At 33.0% G+C, this 18,302-nt stretch overlaps 1 protein-coding gene across 1 annotated transcript in view; it reads left to right on the forward strand.

The window, feature by feature from the left end:
- Positions 1-13,610: 13,610 nt before the first annotated feature.
- The window catches only part of LOC132561536 (trichohyalin-like), a 58,580-nt gene continuing 53,888 nt past the window's right edge, over positions 13,611-18,302 (forward strand). Inside the window, exons 1-6 of the mRNA XM_060226238.1 lie at positions 13,611-14,156; positions 15,418-15,485; positions 15,902-16,080; positions 16,595-16,870; positions 17,375-17,606; positions 17,879-18,068. Of these exons, the coding sequence (XP_060082221.1) occupies positions 13,611-14,156; positions 15,418-15,485; positions 15,902-16,080; positions 16,595-16,870; positions 17,375-17,606; positions 17,879-18,068 (1,491 nt within the window). The remainder of the gene's footprint in view (positions 14,157-15,417; positions 15,486-15,901; positions 16,081-16,594; positions 16,871-17,374; positions 17,607-17,878; positions 18,069-18,302) is intronic.

The raw sequence follows: 18,302 nt of genomic DNA on the forward strand, positions 1-18,302 counted from the left end.
ATGCAGAAAATAACGTTTTTCATTTAGGTCCATATAAAAGTAAAGGAGGATAAGACTAGCGTATAAGAAGCGTATGTAACATTAGCTGTAGATCAACAAAGACTGTTGACCATTTGTAAGTTAATATCTGATCGCTTACTTTAACATCACCTAGAAATAGTGCAGATGTAAATTTCTAACTATACATTCGTATTTCATACTAAATTGCTTTATAAAATGACTGTCTTAAAATAACTTATAATGGTTCAGCAGTAAGGCATTAGACTCTGGCAAAGAAATAAAAGTATTTGAAAGGGTTTGGCGTAGAGTAATATTGCATAACTTATAGAAAATTGAAATATCTTTATTTCTACTAAAATGGTTCGAAACTACTCAACGAATAGAAAACGATGAATCATTATCAATGATATTCATTCTGATTGGGCAGAAATTAAAGCCGTGGTTTCTCAGGGTTCAATAATTGGATCTTTATTGTTTTAAATCTATGTTAATGACATTGTCAACGATATAAAATATTTCATTAACTTATTTGCTGATGACACTTTTATGTACATGATCACTGATAACGCATTAAAAGCAAACAACAGGGTAGAGTCTACAAAACAATACTGAATGGTTTAAGACTGGACAGTCGATTTTAATTCTAAAAAACGGAAACATGACTCAATCAACCTTATCTGATCTTACGTATGTGCAATGAAGAAATATCATTTTACATGAACACTCGGGAGATTTTTTCGAACAATTTTGGTTGTGTTGAACATGTCAAACTAATTATTCAGAAAGCAACGACTAGATTAAATGTTATGCAAACTTTAAAATTCAATCTTGACAGGCAAACATTACAAAACCCATACATTTCGTTCATTAGATCATTATTACAATATGAAAATATCGTCTGGGATAGCATTCTTAAAGAACAAATATTTGCAACTAGAAAATGTCGATTTGGAACTTCTGCTAGGATTGTAATAGGTGCTAGCAAACTTAAAAGCTAAGAAAATCTACACAACGAGGCTGGATGGAAAAAGATGATATTGATAGACATCTTCATAAAATGTTAACAATTTCATAAATTGTTTTATCAAAATAGAGCATTTATATAATCTCTGTACTTAATTCAGTTACTGATGTTAATATGCCGGACTTTCTGACCCATCATGTCTCATATCTATTCCTTATAAAACAAATATTTATCTGAAAGCATTTCTTCCATCTGCTGTAAACATTTGCAGTTATCTTCCCTTAACTGTTTGAACTAACCCTTCCATTTCTCATTTAAAGGCCTTTCTTTGATCTACTGATAATCCAAGTCCACCACCATACTACTTCTAAGGAATACGTCTGGGTCAAATCTATGGCGGTGTCATTGAAAACCAAACTCATTATATAATACCTTGACAGATCCATACATTTAGTTTGCCGCATCAGCTATAAATCTCTTAATGTATGGTGATACCTCAACAAGAAAATACTACAATTTTTCAATCCGTCCAACATTACATTCTAAAAACTTTCAGCTTTCAAACTGAAGATTATCCTTATAACAATGTATTTATGCATGTTGTGTTTCATTACTTATATTAGTATGTTTAAAATGTTTTATTTATATGGTCGTTCTCTTCATTTTGCCATTGTGCAAATTTCATACCACAGTATGTCAATAAGTGGCCATTGTTATGATAAATCATTTAAGTGACCAGTTACCTTAAAAGTGCAAGACGTGTCAGGGACGAGGCGGGAAAGTGTTTTATGGGCTTTAATTTGGAAGTATGATGGTTAGCATGTGAACTGCAACGTTTTTAGTAATCATGGCGAACACGGTGACATTCTAAATTTGTCAATATCTATTCAGTGGCTGTATAAATGTAATACAATTTTGATATACATCAAGTGTTTATTTACAGCTTTTTTATGATTTTATCGACAATTCTAGTACATTTAAACGTTCATATCCTGGTGGTAATCTTGTTTCGGGTGATTTTTTAAATTCGTTCATCCGCTAAACTGGCGTGCACCAAAATAGTAAGCTGACTATGTATTAAGTCGATTCGTGTTCCACATACTCAATGCAGTTTATGGATATACATACTGTGTTATTCCTTTGCCTCCTTCCCCCTTTTGTTTAATCTGTTGTTCAAATCACTACATTCCTGTGGCTGTAACTGTTGTAAATTAATCAGGTAACAATACATAAGAATCATGACACTTGTTTTTTGTTTCCTTTACTATTTTGTAAATTGCATAATTCCTATTATGGTATGTTGAAATTTAAATAAAACAAAGTTTACACTATTTTACACAATTCTTGATTCTGAACTTACAGAATGCTATCATATCAGTTGTCCTCACATTAATCCATATTATTAAACCACCTATAAACCACCTGTAAATTCGGAAACAAAACGATCCACAAAGATAATCAGCTCAGTTTAATTGTGATTAAAGCCTGATCATTAACCCTGGAAAACACAGAAAATCGACGCTGCATGACATTAAAAATCGTTTTTAAGCGAATGGCATTTAAAAACAAGGTTACGACAACATGAATCAGTTACACGTACACCGTGCGTTACCATATATGTATATGATCTATTAGTACATCATGACAGAAATAGTCAGCTTTCGGATTGCGAGTATCAAATACAATGTACCAGTCCTCTGTGTGCGTATCTTAATTGTCGAATTTCCTATTCTAATTAAGTAAATGACGTAAATATGTCAATTATGTGTAAATATAAATGGCTTTTTTGGAACTTATAAGCGGGCAAAGTCCATGTTCATATTGTATACATATGTAACAGAAATAAGCTGCATATATATGTGTATATAATTATAAAGGTCAAGATAAATAGCTACTTTTGGTTTGTATATAGATTACTGATGAAAGCAGATATTACCGAAATCACAGCAGCAGTCCCCTTTAATAGAACATACAAAGCGACAGATACATGGTCTAAGAAATCAAGAACATGAATTTATTTATTATCCCTTTAGGTAAGGACGAGGTAGTTTACCGTCGTCCATTATTTGATTTTACGTAATACTGCAGGACCGCTATGTAGGTGAAATAAATTCAAGTAGCTTCAAAGTTCTGAAGTTATATGTAAACATGAAATTTTGAAATAAACGCCTGTATTAGATAGGCAACGATATCGAGTAAATACTACTAGCGCACGTACCTTTATTACATAGTCCGTAGCGCTTCACGTGTCACACGTACATGCAGTTTATTATGTGTTGAATATTATATAAAGATGATACCAACAAACTGTGAATTAGTAATTTTCATTTATTTTTTCACTTAAAAATATACAAACATAATTTCACGAGCATTGATAAGGCAGTGAAAGGTATTAAATACAAAACAGTGTTTAGTTTCCGTTCTGCGAGATGAAATCAACATACTCACTACAATGATTCAGTGCGTACGTGTAGACTAAAAATAGTTTCGGTTTTACCTCAGAAGAGTACATACATTTAGAACCATTGATAAATCCGACGTGGACTTCCACAATACGTGTTAGCAGATATATCTATAATCTTGTGAGCAGCCAGACAGACTGACCTACCCACTCTGAGAAAGTTAGTAAGTACTTCTTTGTTGGATAAATATACACTTTATGGTCTACTACTGAATTCCGTAGCTTTTTATGCATACATGTGTAAACAAAGATTTTTCAAAAGTTATTTCAGTTTAATTTTGATGTGTTCTGGCCCTTTAGAGTTTTTCTCAATACTCAACCTGATTTTTAGGGTGTGCATTTTGCTATGATGCATTATAATTATGTTATCTTTAAAATTAAATCAGAAATCCTTTTCATATCTTCAGCTTGTCATCAGTAGACGATATCATGTTTCTTACAAACAAATGGAGTTCCATGACCACTGAGGAAATATTGTGTAAATAAAAATGTTTATCGATTAAAGATCGTGTGTAGGTATAAAAACTTCTGACAGAAAACACCCGCAATTTCTTGTTGAAAGTCAATCTACGTATTGTTTTGCTATGCCAAGATGACTTGTTACTTCACCATTTACCGGGCTATTTGGTGATGCATGCAATTACAGCGAACTCATATTTCAGCGTATTATCATATTAAAAGTTAAGTACTTTCTTTTACTAAAAAAAAAAAAAAAAAAAACCCATGCACAAAGACATGCAAATTTTGCAATCTTATATCAGTGCCACTTTAAGAGAGGAAGATATTAAAAGATTAAAGGTAAGATGTGTTCGTTTGAAGTAACTTTATTTTGTATCATTTTGACGGTGTTTATCTATTTACCACAAGTGTAACAGGTACGAGACACGTGCTGCTTTTCATCTACTTCGTCTAGTGTATATTAATTTTATATACAGGTCATACAATTTCCAAGAACACTAAGGTATAATTTTACATATTCTGCTTACATACCATGTGTTCGGTGTGTGATTATCCTGATCTACCTAATCAGTTTAATGATTTGTGCCAAGCACCGATATAGGCTGTTCCAATGTAATAAAACAGGGTTGAAGTGACTTCTTTTATTTACAATTTAAGACGACATAACTCAAGTTTATAAATGATGGTTATGTAATTTATCTTTTGTGTTTTTTTTTATATTCAATGTTTTTGGGAAGATGCTTATTCATTGTAAGTTGATAAGAATTCCCGTAAGCAGTAAACAATAAGTGCAGATATGACCTTCAGTAGAGGGCAGTGACATCGCCTTGTGTTTTTCACATTTTAGGTGGGTAATTCAGCTGACCTTTAATTTGGTGAGAAAACGCAGATAATGGGTATGTATTATTTTGAAAAATAGTCATCTAAATAAGATTTATAATCTCTTGACTTGTATACAAAATATGGACATCGACAATAACGGCATGATGGACTATTATAACCTATCAAATTAAAATCGTGTTTAGAAGTGGAAAACTCTACATATCTACCTACCGACCAATCCATCCATCTTACTTACTAACTTACTAAGTTGATTATTTGTGTACCTAAAGGCCTTACAGTCGTAAACAACAGTCGTAAATCCCACTAAGTAAATACTGATTTTTATTTAAGTCCGTGTCTCTACATTTCAGAGCCGACAGACTTTTGGCGACTTGCTACCTTTATTTCGCTATTTCTTCTGCTTACCGTGTCACTGTCTTGGTTGTGTTGGTGGACACAGCACCAGAATAGAAAAAAAGAAAGCGTCAAATTATAAATCTATCCTGTAAGTACTTCTAACCACTTAAATATAGAGACTTTTGTCGCGTTTACAAGTGGTTGGATCACACTTAGCAAGTTAGGTGCAGGTGGATCATTGTCTACAATCTATTATTTTTGTTATGCTTACCAATATGAAATATATATATCAATGCTATCATATTAGCCCTGGTATCTATCTTTGTCTACTCTATTTAAATCTCTAATAATTCACCAAACTCTTATTCCCTACTGGTATATTTTAAATCATAGATCCCCTAAAATGTGTATTTCTCTGTCACTCCCTTTACTGTTTGTTTTACATTGCCTCTTGCTCAATCTTTACTCTTTTTGTTACTTGACCTATCCTGTGTTCTTCAACCAAACAAATGCTTTATTTCTTCCTCCATTCAATTCCATCTTCTTTCCTGTTTTGCTCCAACCTCCCTTCCTAGAATATGTTTGTCCATTCTGCAGAACATTGGCAGACCTCCAGCAATGTCCTATGACTTTTATTTTTAACCCCCCATGATGGGAAATGATGTAAGTGCATGGAGGGCTGCCATTGGGTGTTTTTATTGTAAAATTTCTAGTATACCAGTCACCTTGGTTTTCATCCACAATTATTTTAAGTACTTCAGAACATTCATATCGCATCTTAACTGTCTGAACCTGTTATCTTTTTTGCTACTGCAGTTGTCCCATTACATCCTCCATCCATTCAATATAGTTATAATTATTTTATTAATAGCAGGTGACATACATCCAAACCCAGGACCCAATCTAATTAATGATTCTACTATCAGTGCTCTCAGTTTACTCCATTTGAATATTCGAAGTTTACGTAACAAAGTTAATTACCTAAGTTCATTATTACATGATGTTGATATTCTCTGTATTACCGAAACTCATTTGGATGATTCTATAATAAATCCTGAAATTGCTATTGATGGCTTTACTAAACCTTTTCGAAATGATAGAAATATGTTCGGGGGAGGTGTTGCAATTTATTTTTCTGAATCTCTCTTTGCTACAAGAAGAAATGACTTGGAATTTGGTAATGATGAAATTATATGGTCCCAGATTAAATTTAAAAATACCCTTTATTTGCTTTGTAATATTTATAGACCTCCCTCTCATAATGATGCTACATTATGGCATCATCTCCGTCACTCTGTTGATATAGCTTTCGAAGAAACATCTAATATAATAATTACAGGTGATCTTAATGTTGATTTCCTAAAAAATATTAGGGGCCATTTAAACAATATTCTCTCTGATTATAACCTAAGAAATGTAATAACAGAACCTACTAGACTAACTGATAACTCATCTACTCTTCTTGACCCAATTATTGTAAGTGATAATGTAAATGTAACTTTTTCTGATGTAATTGAAATTGATCGTGCTATTAGTGACCATGATGCTGTTTTTGCTATTATCAGTATACCTGTCAAAATTAGACATAGTTTTAAGAGAAAAGTATGGCTATATAACCAATGTAACATTGATGAACTCAAAACAATGTTCGCTAGCATCCCTTGGAATGATGTCCTTAACAACATATCTGATGTAAATGAAATGTGTTCATCTTTTACTGAGAAATTTTTTGAGGATATAATAAAGTGTATACCATCTAAAGAAATATTAGTACGGGAAGGGGACAAACCATGGATGAATGGGATCATCAGAAACAATATAAGGAAAAGGGAAAGATTAAAAAAGATAATGTTTAATAACAATACTGAAACAAATAGAAATAAATACAAACATATTAGAAATAAAATAAACAACATGGTTAAACGAGCTAAAGAATTTTTTTATGAAAATATAGATTCAACTATTGATAATAGCAAAAACAACCCTAAGGCATATTGGAAACTTCTTCGCAATATTTTAAAAGTTAGTAAACATACTGACATATCCCCACTTTTAGACAGTAATACTAATGAAATTATATATGATAACAACAGTAAATGTGAATTATTGAATAATTATTTCAGTTCTGTTTGTACATTATTAGAAACTGACCTTGATAAAGCTTTACCCTTTTTTGAGAGGCGAACTGATTCAGTCTTAAATGAAATAATATTACTACCTAAAGAAATTGAAGACATCGTCAATATACTTGATACAAACAAAGCATCAGGACCCGACGGTATTAGTCACAAAATGCTAAAGTTACTATCTACTGAAATTTCTGTACCATTATCTATCATTTTCAATTATTCCTTATCATCTGGTATATATCCAAATGGCTGGAAAATTGCCCATGTTTTGCCCGTATTTAAAGCTAATGATCCAAGTATTGTTTCAAACTATAGGCCTATTTCATTGTTAAGTTGTTTGGGTAAGCTATTTGAGCGTGTTGTTTATAAACACATATACAATCATTTAGTACAAAATGATCTTATCTATAAGTACCAATCAGGTTTCTTACCCAACCATTCTACAACCCATCAACTCATTGAATTATATCACTCAATAATTACTTCTTTGGAAAAATATGAGCATACTGTTTTGATTTTTTGTGATTTCTCGAAGGCCTTTGACCGAGTGTGGCATAAAGGTCTTCTACACAAACTAGAGAAATATGGCATTTGTGGAAAACTTCTTCTCTGGATACGTAACTATCTCTATGAAAGAAAACAGGCAGTTTTTATAAAAGATGCACTTTCTTCATACAAACCTATAATTGCCGGTGTACCCCAAGAATCAGTCCTTGGGCCACTCTTCTTCTTAATGTACATAAATGATATTTCTTGCGAACTTATCTCCCTGTCTAGACTTTTCGCTGATGATACATCCCTCTCTTATTCCTCTAGTAATTTAAATCAAATTGAATCCGCAGCAAGATCTGATCTCAGAAAACTTGAAACTTGGTCTAAAGATTGGCTGATGTCCTTCAATCCCATAAAAACCGAAGCCCTTATGATTTCAAATCTTCAACTTCCTTTTGTCCCCTCTGTCATTTTCGACAACATACCTATCAAAATCACCAATCAGCATAAACACTTAGGTGTTATTATTTCTAACGACGGTAAATGGAACCTACATGTAGATTATATTGTTAGTAAAATCTCAAAATATATTGCAACCCTACGTAAATTAAAACTCATATTGAATAGACATAATTTAGAGAAATTATTCTTAACTTATATCCGACCACTTCTTGAATATGCATGTGAGGTATGGGGCAACTGTAGTGAAACAAATTCCCTGTCATTAGAAAAAATCCAATTAGAAGCTGCCAGAATAGTCACAGGTTTACCTATTTACACAAAAATAGATTTTCTATATAGAGAAACAGGATGGTTACCTCTTTCAAAAAGAAGAGAAGCCAGGAAGCTCTCCCTCTTTTACTCGATAGTTAACAACTTGGCACCTGATTTCCTTATTGATTTATTACCTGATATTGTTGGTAACTTAGTCCCCTATAATTTAAGACGAGCCCATTTAATGAGAGATCAACAATTCCGTTTACAAATATCTCATAATTCTTTTTTTCCTTCTGCAACTAATCTTTGGAACAACCTGAACAATGATATTAGAAATTCACCCACTTTAAATTCCTTCAAGCTAAATCTTAAAAAATCTATGTCTGTGAATAGTACTCTCCACAAGCAATTTATTAGTTATGGCTCCAGAAAATTAAATATCATCCACTGTCGTCTCCGAAACCGTGCAAGTCCACTCAATTATGATCTTTTTAGGGCTAATCTTGTAAATTCACCAGAGTGTCAATGTGGGCACCCGTGTGAAGATTCTTATCATCTTTTTTTTTAATTGTCCTTTATATGCTGATCAACATAGAGCACTATACCAAGAATTAATATGGTGTGACGGTATTGTTAATGTAAATATTCTTTGCAATGGTGACTCTAATATCTCTGTGGATGATAACCTTAAAATGGCCAAATCGGTCCAAACATTCCCAGGAAGGTCAGGAAGATTCACTTAAATTCTCTCTCCTCTCTTCCCCCTCCCCCCTTTTTTTTCTCTCTTTCTCTCTCTCCCATTCTACATCCCTCTTTCTATTTCTCTTTCCCTATGCCATACCCTGTTCTTATCTCTCTGTCTCTTTCTTTATTTTTTGTCCACTTATACATTTTACTTAAAAATGACTATTATAATAGTTTCATGTCACCACGTGATCATATTTATGTAAATGTTTATGTGTATGTTGTAGGAGAAGTCATTCATAAGTTGGTAAAACTTACTGACTAATCCTATTGTCAATGTCATTGTCAATAAAATATGTTTAAACTAAACGTTTATTTATGGAGCAATCTCGATCCGAAAATCTAGTAAATTATATTGTATTTATAAATGGTTTTTTTTGTGACATATTAGATGTTTTAAAAAATATTTCATATATTTACGAGATATTTTATTCGTTTATGATATATTTTATAGGTTTAATATGTAAAAGATGTTTTATACATAATTAAATTAAGTAGATAATTAGATGATAAAGTACTGCTATGTCAACCCTACGACTATACAAGCGAACGGACACTGTTGACACATTCTTCAGTTTACGGGTACTAGACAGGACACCAAAGACAATTCCGCGGCTACTACAGTATCAATCGCGATGAAAATTTATGTCGTTTCTGTTTTAAAGGTCAGTCTCATATTTAACATCAATACTACTAACTAAGGCTATTCGAGATTGTTATATAGATTCGTTAGTAAATACAAATCAATGCACATAGGTGTTTAAATAGGGAGAAACAACATTTAAATACTGGGCTTAAAGAGAAGACACTATTAGATCTGAAAGTATATCATTACTAAGTTTCTTGAATGTATGAAAACTTTATTTCATTCTATTACAGAGATGAACCAACGGTTCCTGACTTGATATTAGTACGGAGTGAGGTACAAAAAAATTAAGGATGGCGATACACATGGCCCTACTTTAGGTAAACCGTAGATCGTATAATAGAGCGACAGATGTCCGAGCAAATTAAAATCTGTATATAATAAAGACAAGTTACTTACTTCACCAGTGTAACTATAACAATGAAACCAACAGCGGATTAATGAACTATGCATCTTGGTATCTCTTTTTTATTCATAAAAATATCTCTGTAAACATAGTCCGAATATGTATGTTAAATATGTTTTAAATAAAATGTTTATTGATAAAAAAAAAGTACAAGGTATAGTTAACCACTAAATGTTTACCTGTATTTTAATTAAAATACTGAGTTGACATACGGATTATATATTTTGTATTATATCTGTTTCTCACAACTTAACGTGAGGGATTTTGGTGTGTGTGTGGAGGGGGGGGGGGGGGGTTTGGGAGTTTCACGTGACACCAGGACGTGGCCGTCATTCACTTATGTACATATTGTCGTATTTCCGAGAAACTGTGTTAATCGTGTGATGAAGTCACTTCCTGTTTACATGAATATTTCATAATATACACTGTTGTGGCAATGTGGTGTAGCCTGCTGATAGCGTCTCTTGAATTTGTTTTAATCCACTGTATATATCCCAGTTACCTATGATGTATTTATTGAGGCGGGCCCCACATGCTTCATCACGCAAAGATTTGAAACCTTATTGGATATGTAAACATAATAACTTTGATGTCTTATCATTTTGAAACTGACTGTCTTTATATTTAAAATAAAATCTTCTGTAAGGACTGTTTTTCTTGGAAATTATCACTTACGATAAACCAAACTGTGAGTAGCTTTGATAATCTAATAACTTTTTGCCTGAGACAGCTGTTGCAGGATAAAGGTCTTTTGTTTATTGATTGCTGATTGCAAAGATAGTATGTTACAGATTTATTATTATATGTTTGTTGTTAATATGTTTTCATTTATTATTTTTGTTGTCGATTCTGAGTTTGGATGTCACAATAAACAAAAAAGACAAACATTTTCTTCGTCGTTTTTTGTACGGAACTGCTAAAGAAATAACATATATGTCACTAATTTTGCTTCGGAATCGGTCGAAATCTCATACCTTGTCTATCCCAGTTGGACGTGAGCAAAATTAACTGAATTCTAAAGTAATATGAAGATTATTTTCATTCCAAATAGATATTAGATTGCCAATATATAAAAATACAAAGAGAAAACGAGACCGGAAAACAAATTAATGAGGTAAATTATAGTTTTAATCCTTTTCCGTCTAAATTATATACCGTATACATAGTAAAAGTCCAGATTTCATGGTGAAAGAATGACATCTACATGAATAGTGTGAGAAACGACAGCATCTATATAGCCGTGTTAAAGACTTAAGACACATATGACTAAAACCCATCCATGTGTTTCCATCTTCTCTGTTATTCCACTAAACTTTTTTTTTATCTCTTCAACGAAGAACTACATGGACTAAGACCACAATTAATTTCACTATATGTTTCATATTAACATTAAAATTCATAACTAAGTCCCAAAGTTTCATCTGCAAATTTCCATTTCACCTGGCCAAGATCAACATCTGAGAAGCAAAATGTAAAAGTTTCAACCCATCATGTTGGGCATTTTCTGGAGATATACCTCCATATGTGTCACCAACGTCAATTATATACATCCGGGTCAGGGGTAAAGGTGAAAACAGGACTTTTTACACCGGATCCTGCAGCACAAAATACATGTTCAATATGAATGATTTACACACTGACAGCTAGATTATCATCTCTATAACACATCTACAGCAAATTTATAGGCAAACATCCAATTCAAAGAGGCATATTATTTTTTTCCCAAATATACATACATTTTTAGGGACTTCATTCGTGGGGTACTGAACCCGGAAGTATTTAATTGTGGTCTTAGTCCACATAACTGTTACAAGAAAGGCGATGGGAGTTACCTCCCCTTCAATAGTCTCCCCTTATACACTATAAACCTTATGTATATATATATAGCATATACATAACAGCTGTATAATGGAAAGGATGGATGATAACGTTTCGAATGCTCTCTGGGGAATAAATATGTATCAGGAGGTGACCTAGATTCTGGGCGAGCTACCGTGATGTCTCGACAGTACACCCCAAAGGGAGACTACCAGGCATTTGGAAGTACGGTGGTGTGACTGTAGTAAATAATTCTAAATTATTAATCTTACTGTTTTGATTTGTGACACTTAAAATGTTGCTATGCAGGAAGAATTGTTGAAAGGATGCTGTCTATATATGTGGCACAAGTATGTAACAACATAATTGGATATCATTCAAACTAAATGGCTATATGTCATATATAATGCACAAATAATAGAATTTTCAATGACCCTCGTAATAATACTTGCTGGCATATCGTGAATGAACTCTCAAAAGACGTATCCTCTGCGACGGTATTTTCAAATGTCTAACTAAGGCTAGATTGTTATGTGTGCATACAACCACGAACTTATACATATGTATGATAAATCAGATTGGGATGAAAGCAAATGAAAGGCGCTGTGGAAAAAGCACAAAACTTGGGAAAATCAGGCATCATTGTTTTCAAAACTTTCTTTCCACGCGCACACACTTGTAAACAAACAACTTTGTGATATCTCATTCCGTGGTCTGATCAATAAAACGGTTGTGATATCTGCGGTATTTTAGGGATCTGAACATATTTAGATCTGTTTACTTTCACATTGTGTAATTGGGAGACTCGTGATTTTCTGCATAAAACTGTATTTAAATTTGCACAAGATTGCCGCTTTCCTCCACCATTGAGCCGTGATTGATATAAAAGCTCGGTTATGATTGGTCAATTTGTATATGACGTTTCGAACACCTTGGTGGTTATGTATACAATATGGCGGCACAAATACTTACTTTCTCTTTTAAATAATTCAAACAAATAATGTAATTTGCCTTATTATCGTTGCATCACAGGGCTGGTCCTTTGTGGAAAGGTAAGTCATATGTCGAAAGTAATGTGTTAACGATTTGCAAAAGGTGAGCTTGCAAGGAAATTAATTTTCTTCACGAAGTGTCGGGGTGTAATCCCGAGGAAAATGACGTATCTTTTTAGGCAGTGTATTTGTTCATGGGTATAAGATCAGCCCACGTCGAAGATTACACCGTAAATGCTATTTTTGGAGTAATCAAACAGCTAGTCGCAGTTACCACTGTTGCATTAAACAACATTGATGGAAAATCAATGAAAATTCCAATTGCAACCACTCAAACAGTTATTCCACTTGTAGGCCTAGTCATCTGATGAATTACAAATTACAAAATTTATAATTGTAAAAAGTAATAAATCAATAAGTTCATGGGGAAAAAGAATTATTAGATAAAATATACAAATTATTCAATAAACATTCAATTATATTTCAGGTATAACTGAAGATAATCAAGAGCTGGTCTTTTGGAAAATTGTTTTTGATAAGGAATATTACACACTGTAGTAATTTACTATTCAAGCAAGTGATTTCAAGTTAACTTACTACAAAATGGGAATTCAAAATTTCAATGCAATTTTCAACAACATCGACACTGCCTGCAAAGGTTTCATCACTACAGAGCAGCTTCATGCCTACTATGATGATATGGCTTATGACAACATCACATACGACCAAGTTAAAGCATCAGTTCTCCATGTCTGTGGTTACCAAGCAGGAGGTCGTATCTCCAGAGAATCTTTTCTTGCAGTCTTGGAAGAAATTTCCCGAAGACAATCTGTAGAACAGCAAGCCTACTGGGATTTTCAAGCTTTTGATTATGGAGGCTCAAACAGAATCTCTCTTCTAGATACGCTTTTGCTTTTTAGAGAGTTCCATGGGGAAAGGTTCTCAATGAAAACTTGGTATGATTTTATAGAGTCTCGTGATGAACCGCCTGGTTCTAATGTATATTTTGATGAAATTCGTATGTGGCTGTGTTGTTATCCATCTGGTGATCCAGCATCAGAAGAAACCATTGTAAAGGAAGAAGAACGACTTCATCGCCAGCAGGAACAACATGAACTCAACAACATTGATGACCTCAAAAAGATGATGGTAAGAATGATATTAGCACTAATAGTATACAGTCATAATTATGGTGTAAGGTTGATCAATGTGTATTTATTACACTGAAAATTGTATTATCAACCCACAAAAAAAGGAGGTGAATATCACAATGAATTAACAATATACTTGTTTACTTCAGCTACAAACAATATATACAATGTGTGTATATTGTGACCAGTCAAAAGAATGATTTCAGAATGTTTACAAAATCTTCATGATGTTAGCATGACAATGACCAATAAACAACAGTCTGACATCACAACAGAAATATATAGATACAAAAAGTCATTATCACAAAAATTGTCAAAACTTTGACTTGCCATTTACAAATATGTCCATTACACCTAGCATATGAGAAAATTCCTGTTCTATCTACCAGTCGTACCTTGAAGATATTTTAGTAATTTCTCTTCCTGTTAGTAGTAAAGCACTTAGAGAATACCTGATAATAAAGCAAACATATAGTCTTAGCTGTTGGGCAATATCTTCATGTGATTAATAATGCTTCAAAACTCCAAATCGAAAGAGTAAAAGACATGTTAAGTTTTATTAAATTAGATTAAATATTTTGGATGAAGAAATATAACAGGCTGCAAATACATGAGAAATGTATGACAAATTTAATGTGGTGCTTACAAAAACTGGATGGTAATCTAAGGTATTATTGTAGATCATAATATGAATTACTATTAAATGTGTTTTTTGGATGGTTGATGTTCACGAAAAGTGAGTGCTTTATTGTATTGTGTGGAAATAAGAAGTGGTAAAAAAGGCAAAATAAAACCAGCAAACTGCATGTGATCTGAACAGTTGGGTTGCTGAAACTTTAGAACAGAAAAAAAGCAAGGAAATATCTTTTCAAACTTGTATGTTATGAAATAAAAACATATTAAAAGTCTGAAATAATTCACAAACATATATACCTAGGTATATATATCAATGGTTTGAAACACATTTTACCAAAACACTTGAGAAAAAAAATTGTTTTAACAAGTGAAAATTCCATTTGTCATCTAATTTCTGGGTTGTTTGATTCCTGATTTAAGGCTGGAACCTTTGTCACTCTCCCTAAACAAGGACATTTTTTTCCCTTACGTGGAAATTTCCTTTAAAATGATGATACATCGCTTGAGTGAAGCGATGAAATAGGCAGTTCAATTGGATATCACTTTGATTAAATCAAACCTGCTTTTACAGGTGAAGGTATAGTGCCTATGTCATATTATTGTATTATGGTTTCTGACTACAGAGCAACACTGAAACCTTGGATGATTACAGGGATTCTGTCAATTACAATGTCAAACGCAAACTTAACAAGTAAGTATACACTTAAATACTATGGAAACTGCTTAAAGTCACTTTGGTTAATGTCACTTTGGTTAATGTCACTTACCTGTTAATATCATGTTTTCTTGAAACACCAATTTTTTTCACTATAATATGTAAACACTCGGATAAATCACAGGTAAGTGAGGACAAGAATATACCTTGTACCTTACAAATTGACCTGCTGCTATTATATATGTTACACAATGTGATCTAGAGGAATTCCCATTATATTCATCATTGCATTGATTTGATTTGGTGGTTGCCTGGTTTTTCTATGGTTTTAAATTTAACACCAAAATTTCCTTCAGTGCTACCTACCTGTTTTCATGTAACTTGGATTTTGGCATGGTAGGCTGGTGTTTATTAAGTTGATTGAGTAATTTTATAAAAATATGTGTGACCAGGTGGAAGAGGAATGGACTTGAGGCCATGTTGAATGATGATGGTTTAGAGGCAGATGAAACTATGGAGGAAAGACATCCTAAAGATCATGTGACCAGAAATGATCTGATTGAGGCAATGGAGGTCAAATATGAGATGTTGAGAGATAAACTCCTGTATGAAATGGCATCTTTGTCTTCAGGTACCACATGGCAACAGATGATAAGGCTAGATGAATGGATGCACATTTTCTTAAACCATTTCCATGAAACAGCAAACTTAGTTTCATATAGATAAGTAATAATACCTTTTGTCATATGGTTAATATATAAATTTGGACCTGTACAGTGTGCATAAGTTTTAATAGTTTTCAAAGTATCTGTGTGTATATCAGTCAAATTAATCTAACATAGGTTATATACTAGATGTTCAGTGTATTCTCATGATATGGAATTAAGCTGATTATTTCCATTTATTGTACATATATGGAAAAATCTAAATGATCTTATAAAGTTTTAATATACATATGTGCTTATTCAATAAGTTTCAAGAATAATATATATATCATACACAAGTAATCAAAGATGAAAAGTATGAATTCTTTATGAAGTTGAATGTGAGAAAAATAAACCCAAATATAATGAAAGTGTTTTTTAAGATGTACCCAGTACATAATTTGCAAACACATGTGTATCTATTGTTTTCTGTATTTTCAGCCATTGATGGTGACCAGCCTGAAATATTTCAACAGCTATGTTCCCAAGAACGACAACTCAGGAGGGAAGGTCATTTAGAAGAGCAGATTAACACACTACCTGGGTCCAAGGTCACATTAAGTGCTACTCTAACAGGCTTAATGGGAGAGGTCAGGATGGAAAACGATAAACAAAAGATGAAGATGAATGAAATGAGGACAAATTTGAAAGGCCAAGGCATTTCAGATCAGGAAATTGATGTAGCCATTCAGACAGAGTATCAGAAAGTAATTCAAGGTATATCAGCCAGTATTAAACCCTTCTCTTGGTCCTTTACTTCTCGTACAAACTCTTCATAGATCAAGTTAGAATTTCAAGAATTGAGATCTGATAAGATATCTGGAAGCTACATGGAAATAGGTGCCCCTGATATTTTATGAGAGGAAGGGCAGCATATAAAATAAGTTCAATAAATTGATAAATTTGATACAATTGACTAAATAATATATGTGAATTGGCAAGATGGTACTAATGTACCATAACTTAAATCTACATATTTTTTTGAAGTTTTTGTCTTTCATCCTTAACCTGGGGTTATGTAGGCCAATATGTTACCAACTGAGCTGTCATGACTGCTGTGCTACTTACATGTCGCTTCTGACGACAATCTTATTTTTAAAGGCTTCTAAAGATAATCAACACCATCAGGCAGGTTTAAGAACTATAACATTCAATATTCATTTGTCATAATTGAAAAATCATTCTTTTTAATTATCCATTTAAATTAATTTCTCGCTAAAGGAGACACAACATGTGGAGCAACACTAATTAACCTACAAAAACGGTATAAGGAGGAAAAGGATGCAGTCTTCACCTGGCTGAGATCTACCGCTGGACTGTCAAGTTCCTCTATAACCATGGAGTACAATCGGTTGTCACGGCAACATTTGTTACTTGGAGAGGAGGGAAAATTTGTTGGGGCTTCTATAGCTGTAGGTTTGGCTGAACGTCCACAACAGTATAAAACAAACAGGTATTTATAACTAGCATTGTGTTTTTCTTTTTGTTCTACTTTTGAACTGGCTTTCATACATGTAATTATGTTTTGCAAAGGTTTTCATCTTGAATGTGACATGTAAAACTATCAGTTAAACCCTCCAGACTTATATCAATTACATATCTTTTCTTATATAGTTTTTGTAAGATTTATTCACAAAACATTTTTTAGAATTAGTCGTAACTTGAGATAAAAGTACTGGTAAATTCTTTTATTATGGTCTAATTTTAATTGGTTTTTTGTTCTAGTGCGACTGACTGGGACCGTAGCAGAGCAGAGAGGCTGGCCCAGTTACGCTTGTCAGCAAAGAAGGGCCACAAACAACTGAGAACTGGACGAGACTTAATGGACTTGGACCAGGCTGTATCTAGTGGGGCGATTGGCATTCAAAGGGAGATAATCACAGAAATTGTCAAGAAACATTCATATGAAAGAGAGGTAGACATCATATCAATGAAATAGAAAAATGTATAACATTTATAATCAAATGTGATTTGAATAGTTCCTAATTTTTTATATATATGCATTCAAGCACAATGGACACAAAATAATTACTGAATCATGCTTTAGGTTTTAGTCAAATATACTGGTGTGGCTCTAGGAGTTTTGATATTTCATCCTAAAATCTAAAGAATAAATCAGCAAATACACATAAACTTCATTAAGATTTTA

Source organism: Ylistrum balloti, unplaced genomic scaffold (genome assembly GCF_031769215.1).
Source record: "Ylistrum balloti isolate Yb309-2 unplaced genomic scaffold, AGI_CSIRO_Ybal_v1 Utg371224, whole genome shotgun sequence".
NCBI classification, from domain to species: Eukaryota; Metazoa; Mollusca; class Bivalvia; order Pectinida; family Pectinidae; genus Ylistrum; species Ylistrum balloti.